This window comes from Hyla sarda, chromosome 6 (assembly GCF_029499605.1).
Source record: "Hyla sarda isolate aHylSar1 chromosome 6, aHylSar1.hap1, whole genome shotgun sequence".
NCBI lineage: Eukaryota > Metazoa > Chordata > Amphibia > Anura > Hylidae > Hyla > Hyla sarda.
In genome coordinates, this window is record NC_079194.1 from 113,327,930 (window position 1) to 113,340,164 (window position 12,235).

A 12,235-nucleotide genomic window follows, 5' to 3' on the forward strand; every position below is an offset into this window, starting at 1 on the left:
CCCCCTGAAGACAAAGATTCCCCAGGGAGAGAGGACTCAGCGTCTCCTGTGAGCCCCACCGCAACATCCGGAACCTCCCCCCCCGCCTCCTCCCCCTCCGAAGAGGAAATGTCGCGGAGGGCTCGGAACCGGTTGGAGAGACCAATCAGAGGGAGATCAGTTGTACCTTCCTTTGGCATCTGGCGGGTGGGAGAAGATATTACATCTCCTCTTTTTTTATTCCTCCGAGTACCCCGCTTTGTTTCTGCCCATCCCCCACTGTCCTCATCCGCGCTCTCACCATGGGAGGACAGTGAGGAGACGGCATCCCCCTCTTTGTGGATCCTCCCAATCTCCTCATCCAGTTCACTATCCCCCAGGGCCTCAGCAGTAAGACTGGCCGCAGGGACAGGATCAGGAGTCACCCCAGTTGGTTGATGCTCCTGTGAGTCCTGAATCTCCCTATCCCTTTGGCGCTTCTTGAGACGCCTCAGTTGGGCAGGCGTCTTCTGCTTACTTTTCTTCCCTGGCCCCTGCACCCCTTCATCCCCGACGGCCATCGCCCCAGCAGAATCCACTTCAAGGCTTACTCCCACCGGGGCAACAACCGCGTTGACAAAGGAACGAGGGCAGCGACTGAATGGGTGACCTAAGTCACCACACAGGTGACACCTAATCTCCGCACAAGATGCAGCGAGATGACCTATTTCACCACACAGAGTGCACTTCTGCACAGTGCAATTGGCACTAAAATGTGTGGGGTCACCACATCTGTGACAGAGCTTCGGCTGACCCTGGTAGAAGATCTGGATACGATCTCTTCCGAGGAAGGTTGCAGATGGTATATGGGTAACTGTGTTTCCTGAACGCCTCAGTTTGACCATAAACGTCCAGGCCCCTGACCAGATGCCATATTCATCCCTGTTCTTTTTTGGGACCTCCACCACCTCTCCATACCGACCTAGCCACGTCATGATGTCAATACAAGAGAGTGATTCGTTACGGGTTAAAACGGTCACTTTCTTGACATTATTTTGGCGAGACACCGCCTGAATGGCAAAGTCTCGCCAGCCGGGTTCGTTCTTTATCAGCTCATAATTCGACCAGAAGAGCTCAAGCCCCTCCGGCCGAACAAAGCTGATATCAAACTCAGGGGTACCATAAGGATGTATTAAGGCGTAGATGTCAGCTGCCTTAAAGCCCAACTTCAGCAGAAGCTCAACAACTTTAGATCTTGGAGGACATGTATCACTGCCTCTCCATCTCAGCCGGACCACATTCCTACGGAGACCACCTGGCCCGGCTGTAGGGAGGGACCACACATTATCCCCCCCTCTTTCCTCTCGGAAGGCTGAAAGACCATGTCTCTCTATCCAGAAGGATAGATCAACCTCCCTACCCTCTACATTGATCGATCTCTCCCCTCTCCTTAAGGCCCCCAGGAGACGCTGCTGCAAACTGCTCTCCCCAGAGCCAGAGGACGAGGAAGGTGCCCCCCTCCCCCCAGCGGTGACATTTGCGTAGCTGCGTACCGGTGCTGCCACCGCTGGGGGTGCAACTGGACCAGGCCCTACATCCCCACCACTAATCTGCGCCCCTTCACCACCCTCCTCCACATAATCCATACCCAAACCATTGTCACATGTTTTAGCTAATGTGCCCCCCATACCTCCACCCGTGCTACAGCCCAAACCACCATTCAAAGCCCCAGACAGATTATTAACAGATACATTCACTCCTTCATTCACTTTTACATTAACTTTCTCACTCATACTGGCTGGACCGGTGTGTTCTGGTGCAGATTTTGTACCATCAGCATCACTGGGTACCAGAGCTGGAGCCACCACCACAGGACAGGTCACCGGTCCCTTATACAAGGACCGGGAAGCCTGCCTAGCCTGCTTATTAGCGGCCCCAGCCCTGTTTTTATTGGTACCCTCCGCCTCATCAGTACTGGAGTTTCCTGCTCCTGGGCGCCGCTGATCTGGATCAGCGGCGCCAATACAAAATAGGGGTTTAAGTCCAGTCTTTCTGGGAGGGGAAGACATCTTAGCCCCGGCAGCTCCTCCACGACGACACCGCTGCTCCAAAGGAACAGCAGTGCCAACGCTCAGAGCCACCGGAGCTCCCGCAGCCGACTCTGGCACAAAATCGCCCCCCCCTCCCGTTAGGGAGCAACCCAATGTGCCAGAGCCTTTACTGCCCATCGCTGGGCAAATATCACTGTCCGACCTCACAGCCGATACACTGTCTGCTCCACCACTGTTACTGCAAACAGCGATGGAGCTCACCGCCACACTAGACTCCATACTCTCCCCACTCTCCTGCACTGAGTCCACAGCAGAACTCAGGCTGGGCTGAGAAATGGGGTTCACACAGTGAGCTGACCCTGCGGCCAGTCCGGGGGGCTCAGGGAGGGGGGTATATACAAATGTTACCTGCTCCTGGAGCTTGGTCTTCTTTGACTTCTTCTTTTTCCTTCCCCCAGGTGCCTCCTCTGGTAACTCATGTCCAAACGTGAAGTCCTGGAGGCGACCTGGGGACTCCAGGAGCTGGATCTGGGCCATCAGCGCCCCTCCCTGGTGACTGGTGCTACTCTCATCCCCCGAACCGCCAGGGCCGCAGCCAGATGACATTGCCACTTGCCCTGCAGGGAGCCCACTGTATGGGGTGAGATGTTGCAGACCCCCGGGTGGATTTGGCTCAACATTATCGGCCTCCGCAACGTCTCCTTCCTCCTCCACCCGTGGCTGAAGCCCCCTCAGCTTTCTTTGCTTCTCCCTCTCCTTTTCTGCAAAGCGATCTTCATTCTGAAGCTTTTCTTTAAATGGCCCGCTGTTCTCCAAAATAAAAGTTTTCCTTTTCTTTAGATTGCTGATGCTGGTTTTAAGCTGTTTAATCCTTGCTGACAGCTCAGCCTTCTGGTGTTTTGACGCAGTTTCCATTAAGGCTTTTGCCTCCTGTACCTCCTCCTGGAGCCTATACAAGCTGCTCCTTGCTTCTTTATATCCCTGAAGTATCTCTGCAACACGGGATCCATAGGTGGTTCCAGGCTCCTGGGCCCTGGGCATTGCCCAATCCTCCTCCACACCTCCATGGGCATTTGGCTTTGCTCCAGGAGGAGTATCACAGTCCATAGTACCTGTAGTACCTTTTGTTGGAGCAGCCTTGCGGCTACTCTTCATCTCCATGGGCTCAGGAGGTGCTGGAGATACATCGCTGCATCTCCTGGCAGAGCGCCTTAACCCAGAGACCTCTGGTGCAGTTCCTGATGCTGGTCCCTCTGCAACTGGTCGCTGGCTCCCCCTGCCCCCCGCGGACCTACTTCGGGGGGCAGGTGTTGGGGTTCTCCGCTCCTCGCTCATACCAGGAAACGAACCCTCCTTCTGGGGAAAGGAAGGTCGCTCCTGGGAGAGAGGTGGATCACTCTCAAGGTCGAGCACACCAAACGCTCACAGGAAGCTCAAACAGGAAGATGCTCCCTCTAGTGGCCAGACTCCAGAGCTGTACTCACTATTCTGCTGGTGAGGTCACTGTGTACATACATTACATTACTTATCCTGTACTGATCCTGAGTTATATCCTGTATTATACTCCAGAGCTGTACTCACTATTCTGCTGGTGAGGTCACTGTGTACATACATTACTTATCCTGTACTGATCCTGAGTTATATCCTGTATTATACTCCAGAGATGTACTCACTATTCTGCTGGTGGGTCACTGTGTACATACATTACATTACTTATCCTGTACTGATCCTGAGTTATATGCTGTATTATACTCCAGAGCTGTACTCACTATTCTGCTGGTGAGGTCACTGTGTACATACATTACATTACTTATCCTGTACTGATCCTGAGTTATATGCTGTATTATACTCCAGAGCTGTACTCACTATTCTGCTGGTGAGGTTCCTGTGTACATACATTACATTACTTATCCTGTACTGATCCTGAGTTATATGCTGTATTATACTCCAGAGCTGTACTCACTATTCTGCTGGTGAGGTCACTGTGTACATACATTACATTACTGATCCTGTACTGATCCCGAGTGTGTGTGGGATGGGGGTGGGGGACCGGGGGGACCAAAAAAAATTGCTTGCCCAGGGTCCAATCAAAATTAAAGACGGCCCTGTCCATTATACATACACTGTACAGCAATCATACATCCATTATACATACACTGTACAGCAAGCATACCACCATTATACATACACTGTACAGCAATCATACATCCATTATACATACACTGTACAGCAATCATACCTCCATTATACATACACTGTACAGCAATCATACCTCCATTATACATACACTGTACAGCAAGCATACATCCATTATACATACACTGTACAGCAATCATACATCCATTATACATACACTGTACAGCAATCATACATCCATTATACATACACTGTACAGCAAGCATACCTCCATTATACATACACTGTACAGCAATCATACCTCCATTATACATACACTGTACAGCAATCATACCTCCATTATACATACACTGTACAGCAATCATACCTCCATTATACATACACTGTACAGCAATCATACCTCCATTATACATACACTGTACAGCAATCATACCTCCATTATACATACACTGTACAGCAATCATACCTCCATTATACATACACTGTACAGCAATCATACCTCCATTATACATACACTGTACAGCAAGCATACCACCATTATACATACACTGTACAGCAATCATACCTCCATTATACATACACTGTACAGCAATCATACATCCATTATACATACACTGTACAGCAAGCATACCACCATTATACATACACTGTACAGCAATCATACCTCCATTATACATACACTGTACAGCAATCATACCTCCATTATACATACACTGTACAGCAATCATACCTCCATTATACATACACTGTACAGCAATCATACCTCCATTATACATACACTGTACAGCAATCATACATCCATTATACATACACTGTACAGCAAGCATACCACCATTATACATACACTGTACAGCAAGCATACCACCATTATACATACACTGTACAGCAATCATACATCCATTATACATACACTGTACAGCAATCATACATCCATTATACATACACTGTACAGCAATCATACATCCATTATACATACACTGTACAGCAAGCATACCACCATTATACATACACTGTACAGCAAGCATACCTCCATTATACATACACTGTACAGCAAGCATACCTCCATTATACATACACTGTACAGCAAGCATACCTCCATTATACATACACTGTACAGCAAGCATACCACCATTATACATATACTGTACAGCAATCATACCTCCATTATACATACACTGTACAGCAATCATACATCCATTATACATACACTGTACAGCAAGCATACCTCCATTATACATACACTGTACAGCAATCATACCTCCATTATACATACACTGTACAGCAATCATACCTCCATTATACATACACTGTACAGCAATCATACCTCCATTATACATACACTGTACAGCAATCATACCTCCATTATACATACACTGTACAGCAATCATACCTCCATTATACATACACTGTACAGCAATCATACCTCCATTATACATACACTGTACAGCAATCATACATCCATTATACATACACTGTACAGCAATCATACCTCCATTATACATACACTGTACAGCAATCATACCTCCATTATACATACACTGTACAGCAAGCATACCACCATTATACATACACTGTACAGCAATCATACCTCCATTATACATACACTGTACAGCAATCATACATCCATTATACATACACTGTACAGCAAGCATACCACCATTATACATACACTGTACAGCAATCATACCTCCATTATACATACACTGTACAGCAATCATACCTCCATTATACATACACTGTACAGCAATCATACCTCCATTATACATACACTGTACAGCAATCATACCTCCATTATACATACACTGTACAGCAATCATACATCCATTATACATACACTGTACAGCAATCATACATCCATTATACATACACTGTACAGCAATCATACATCCATTATACATACACTGTACAGCAATCATACATCCATTATACATACACTGTACAGCAAGCATACCACCATTATACATACACTGTACAGCAAGCATACCTCCATTATACATACACTGTACAGCAAGCATACCTCCATTATACATACACTGTACAGCAAGCATACCTCCATTATACATACACTGTACAGCAAGCATACCACCATTATACATACACTGTACAGCAATCATACCTCCATTATACATACACTGTACAGCAATCATACATCCATTATACATACACTGTACAGCAAGCATACCTCCATTATACATACACTGTACAGCAATCATACCTCCATTATACATACACTGTACAGCAATCATACCTCCATTATACATACACTGTACAGCAATCATACCTCCATTATACATACACTGTACAGCAATCATACCTCCATTATACATACACTGTACAGCAATCATACCTCCATTATACATACACTGTACAGCAATCATACCTCCATTATACATACACTGTACAGCAATCATACCTCCATTATACATACACTGTACAGCAATCATACCTCCATTATACATACACTGTACAGCAATCATACCTCCATTATACATACACTGTACAGCAATCATACCTCCATTATACATACACTGTACAGCAAGCATACCACCATTATACATACACTGTACAGCAAGCATACCTCCATTATACATACACTGTACAGCAATCATACCGCCATTATACATACACTGTACAGCAAGCATACCTCCATTATACATACACTGTACAGCAATCATACGTTCATTATACATACACTGTACAGCAATCATACCTCCATTATACATACACTGTACAGCAATCATACCTCCATTATATTTACACTGTACAGCAATCATACATCCATTATACATACACTGTACAGCAATCATACATCCGTTATACATACACTGTACAGCAATCATACCTCCATTATACATACACTGTCTGTGACTGTACAGCAATCATACATCCAATCCATTATTAATGGATTGGATGTATGATTGCTGTACAGTCACAGTGTATGTATAATGGAGGTATGATTGCTGTACAGTGTATGTATAGTCTTTTTACACAGTCCAAAGGAACTTTTCACTGACATCTTTCATGGGCTGACCACATAATGCCTGATTGGTAACAGACTCAAGCTTATTAACACCTAAGGCCCTCACTACTCAGTGTAGTAGTCACCAGGAACTTCCTCCAGCACTAGACTCCTCCAAGACCTATGCCTGTCCCTGCATCAACCCATGTGGCTTCCAGCCCAACATACTCATTCCTGTTGCCAGCCGCAAAAATCCAAAATTAGATACTGCCCTTGCCAATGTGCAGTGTATACACCATATACACTCACAGGCACAAAAGGCAAAATGAATAAAGTATTACTGAGCATCTTCTCTGATGTAAACCGATAGGCTGCAATGAAGAATACAAAGTACAGCCTCCAGATGGACCCTAAAAGGGCATCTCCACACATCATTTGCTGGTAGATACTGATGTAGGGTAAGGAAAGTCTTTTATATTCATTTACAAGAATACATACCATAGATGACTGTGATACGGGTGCAGTGGGCACCGCTGGAAGGCACAAGGGAGTAATCTGGCATCGTCTTTTAGGAGTGTTAAAGTTCCCCAAAGTGACAACGGGAGTACTGGGTAAGGACACCCCTCCTGAAAGAAAGGAACAGTTCTGATTTTGTGAACATCAATAGGTGGCACTATAGCTCCATCTATAACATTTTCTCTAAAAGGCAGCATTAGCTTCCACTGATATTTAACTTTATTTATTTATTTTTTTATGGTATCCATCCAGTCCCCACGACTCACTGCTGCCTCGTAGGCCCCTTCACATAAATGTGTAGAAAAAGGACCAGCAGGAAACTGATTGTATAACAGATCCATTTATTTGAGTGGAACAGTTCACATTCTTCCGGCATCTCAAGTTGGATACTGGACGATTAAACGTGCCGCATGGGCATCGGATCCAAAAAACTGATGCACTTTTGTCATCAATTGTGGCGAGTTTTAGACTGAGGTTCCTCAGCTGGTTGCCAGACATATGTGATCCCGGCCTATGTTCCTGTTCCGAGTTGCCCCTGCAGGAACTTCCTGCTCAACCAATCACTGGCTGCAGCAGGAACCAGAGGTTAGCAGTGGGGAATGGGACAGGTTAGTATGCTTTTTTTTCATTTTCATTATTTTTGGGGCTAGAATACCCCTTTAAGAGCTAAGGATGGTTGGACAACAGCAAATGCCAACTTGGAGTGCAGATTTCCAATACTCACTCAGGCTCATTCTGTGGCCTTCCAGGTGACGTCTGTGTTCCTGTAGAAACAATGCAGACTGTTAGTAAATATATTATTATAAAATCCTAATGGTGATTGAAAACACAACTGTGATGTGAACTTAATACTTGAAGTGTCAAAACACACCTCAGATTAAAAACACAGCTTTAGTATACTCCTATTATCGCTGATGCATGTCACTGCTGCTTACTAGATTGAATGTGCACTGATATTGAAAAGGCCATTCAGGGGCAGACAGTTTGGTTTGGATTTAAAAGCTAACTATATCAGCTGCTGTTTAAAAAGTTCTAGATAGCCAGTTCCTTGACGTTTTGCTGGGACCCCAGCATCATTAGAAGGACTGGTGGCTAATGGCCAGCGGCTGTGCCGTGGTTCCTTAAATAGTCTGGCGTCTGTCTGTTAGTAAATGTCACCGACAAGCAGTGACTTGTACCTGCTAAATCCGCATGAGACAGGAGTGAAGGCTGCAGGCACAAAACATACAGAAATCCCTGATATTCCCTGGGCCTGGAACCTGTCACATTGGAAACCGTCCAATCTGCAGGAATCACGTTATAGAGCAGGAGGAGCTGAGCAGATTGATATATAGTTTTGTGGGAAAAGTTCCAGAATAACTTGTAATTTATTCACGTAAAACTCTGCTCATTCTGGGCTAAGTAGTCATGTGGGCGGTCCTACTCAGTGATTGACAGTTACCTGTGTCTAAGTCTGTCAATTGACTACTAATCCCAGAATGAACAGATATTTACATAAATAAATGACAAGTTATCCTAAAACTTTTCCCACAAAACCATATACGGTACAAACCTGCTCAGCTCCTCCTGCTCTATAACATGCTCCCTGCAGATTAAACAGTGTTCCCTTTAATGAAATTTGAGAACAACACAGGACTTGTTTAACCTTTTCATTGCTGAAATACAATAGGGAACCTTTAGCTATAAGCACATTTACTACGCAATCCTACATAACTGTTTCGGAAAAAAAGTGCCACAATTGTCCACGGTGCTCTGGACTTCAGACTTTACCTATCAACAAGACAATGACCCTAAGCACACAGCCAAAACAACACAGGAACGGCTCAGGGACAATTATGTGAATGTCCTTGAGTGGTCCAGCCAGAGCCCTGACCCAATGGAACATCTCTGGAGAGACCCAAAAATTGCTTCTACCGACGATCCCCATCCAACCTGACAGAGCTTATGGTAATGAAAAAAACAATGGCAAAAAATCCCCAAATCCAGGTGTGTAAACCTTGTGGCAATATAGCCAAGGAGACAGGAGGCTGTAATCACTGTCAAAGGGCCTTCAACTTTGTCATTGTTGGGTACTGAGTGCAGAATAATGGGAGGGGGGGACTTGATTGTGTTGCCACGCATGCATGCCAAAGGCTGCGCGGGCATGCTGTGAATTGTAGTTTTGCAACAGCTGGGGGCATCCTGGTTGAGAAACACTGCTTTACACAGTATATCAACTCCTTTAAGGATAAGGCTCCACAGCACAGCCACATTTAGTTGTGCACATCACTGTAAAATGTAAGACATATCACATTCTATACTGTTTTAATAGGCATTTTTCTTTACAATGTCCCTAGATACACAATACTTGTCATTCAAAAGTCTGGAAAAGCTGGGTGACAACTTTTTTCTGTGCTGAAATAGTGGTTACTCAGCTTTCCCAAAAACAAACAAAACTACAACTTGGGTTTAAAAAAAAAAAAAAAAAGATATTAGGACAAAATAAAATTAAATCTTAACCAGGGTTTACATAGTAACTTTACCTTAAGACTATATTTACTAAGCCGATTGCAGTTTGTGTCATGCCTTGGATTATTATGTCTAGACCAGTGTTTCCCAATCTGGTCTAGATATTATGTAAAAGAACTTTAAAAGTTTAAAAAGAAATACTGTTTTAAAAGCATAGTAAATGAATGTAATTGTAAAATGTGCCAGATTTATCTTTTGCTGGGAAATAATAGTGTGTGTGTATCTATATGTGTATATTCGCCAATTTTATATATTTTGCACCATTTTCATTTACTTCTATATTAGTTGACACTATTGATGAATCTTCCCCTGTTGGTTCAGAATAAACCTTCGGATGCTGCAGAACCGCTTGTATGGCCCATATTAAAATTGACACCCAGACGGAGCTCACCTTGTGTCCCCGGTAATGTGGACTCCACTTAGAGCAGGTAATGTTGACTGCTCATAAGCGTATGATGGCGGATCACTGTAAGTGGGATTAAAGAGTTACTTTCTGTGACTGTATCTTCCCTCCTCCCTCTCTGCTCGCTCCTTTGTGAGTTTATTGTAGCTTGAATGTTTGCATCACGTGATCTGCTTCTCCTGGAGACCAAGTGACAATAGAGCCCCACCAAGTGACAGTCTACAACATGTCTGCTGCTGCGGGGACTCCCACAGAGGGGACTCTGATGCCAAGGAATGCAGATTAATTTATTCAAATTATACTCCACAGTGTTGCCTGGCCTAATACTAGCATAGCCTTCTGTGTCCGTAAAGCCTGCAATTTGGTAGTGATGGTGGGAACTGTCTGTAAAGGGTTAAACCTGCTGGCAGTGAATAAAGGGAAAGCGGCAAGCCGATTACTCCAGAGGTATAATTTACTTTTGTTCTACAGTCTTAAAGGGCGTGTACACTTTTGCAACTGTTTTATTGCTCTAAATCCTAAAGTAACAAATTAAGCAACTTTACAAATAACGTGGAATAAAAAGTTACCACTATGTTGTGTATACAGCTGCTATGCATGTGTCTCCATGGTACGACTATAAGCAAATTCTGTGCAGTCTGATCCCGCATTGTGTAAAGCTGACATATACAGTGACCCCCCCCGACCTATGATGGCCCCGACATATGATCATTTCAACATACAATGCTTTTCTATGTCGAGGCCATCGCATAAACGGCTATTCGGCAGTGCAGACTTCTTCAGCTGCCGCCGGATAGCCGTTTACGGTGCCCCGTGTGCTCCGGTGATGGTCACTTACCTGTCCTCGGGGCTCCGGAGCGTCCTCTTCAGGATCCTCTTCATCGCCGGCGCTCTCCATCGTCGTCATCATGTCGCTGCGCACACTGTCCCGTCATCCAATAGGAGCGGCGTGCGTAGCGATGTGATGGCGGCGACGTGAGAGCGAGGATGCTGGGGAAGCAGAGGCCTTGCCGGAGCATCGGGGACACATCGGGGACACCTCGGGGACGCGGCAACAGCGATGGAGGGCGACATCCAGGGCAGCGGTGACGAGTGGTGACGGTCCGGAGCGGCGGGGACAGGTGAGTATAACCTCCAATACCAGTGGTCTTCAACCTGCGGACCTCCAGTTGTTGCAAAACTACAACTCCCAGCATGCCCTGACAGCCGTTGGCTGTCCGGGCATGCTGGGTGTTGTAGCTTTGCAACATCTGGAGGTCCACAGGTTGTAGACCACTGTCCTATAATTTACATTGCACGGATCACTCAACATGTGATGGTTTCAACAAACGATGGTCCGTTTGGAATGGATTACCATCGTATGTTGAGGGACCACTGTATACCCTCACTGGCAACTTTTTTAGGGACACCTTTCTAGTACCGGATTGGACCCAAATTAGATTGCCTTCAGAACTGCCTTCATTCTTGGTGGCGTACCTTCTACAGGATGCTGGAAACATTCTTTCGAGAATTTGTTCCATATGGAGATGATGGCATTTGTCGGCTGCACACCCATGATGTGAATCTCCCGTTCCACCACATCCTAAATTGCTCTATTGGATTGAGATCTGGTGACTTTGGAGGCCATTGGAAAACAGTGACCTTATTGTCATGTATGAGATGATGTGAGCTTTGTGACATGGTGCATTATTCTGCTGAAAGTAG

The 12,235-nt window shown here is 45.2% G+C and overlaps 1 protein-coding gene across 1 annotated transcript in view; it reads right to left on the bottom strand.

Moving 5' to 3' along the window:
• The window catches only part of LOC130277600 (uncharacterized), a 28,830-nt gene extending 18,072 nt beyond the window's left edge, over positions 1–10,758 (bottom strand). The window contains exons 1-3 of the mRNA XM_056528303.1: positions 10,520–10,758; positions 8,345–8,384; positions 7,603–7,730 (exon numbers count right to left, since the gene is read on the bottom strand). Of these exons, the coding sequence (XP_056384278.1) occupies positions 7,603–7,730; positions 8,345–8,354 (138 nt within the window). The 5' untranslated portion in view covers positions 8,355–8,384; positions 10,520–10,758. The remainder of the gene's footprint in view (positions 1–7,602; positions 7,731–8,344; positions 8,385–10,519) is intronic.
• Between the last annotated feature and the right edge of the window lie 1,477 nt (positions 10,759–12,235).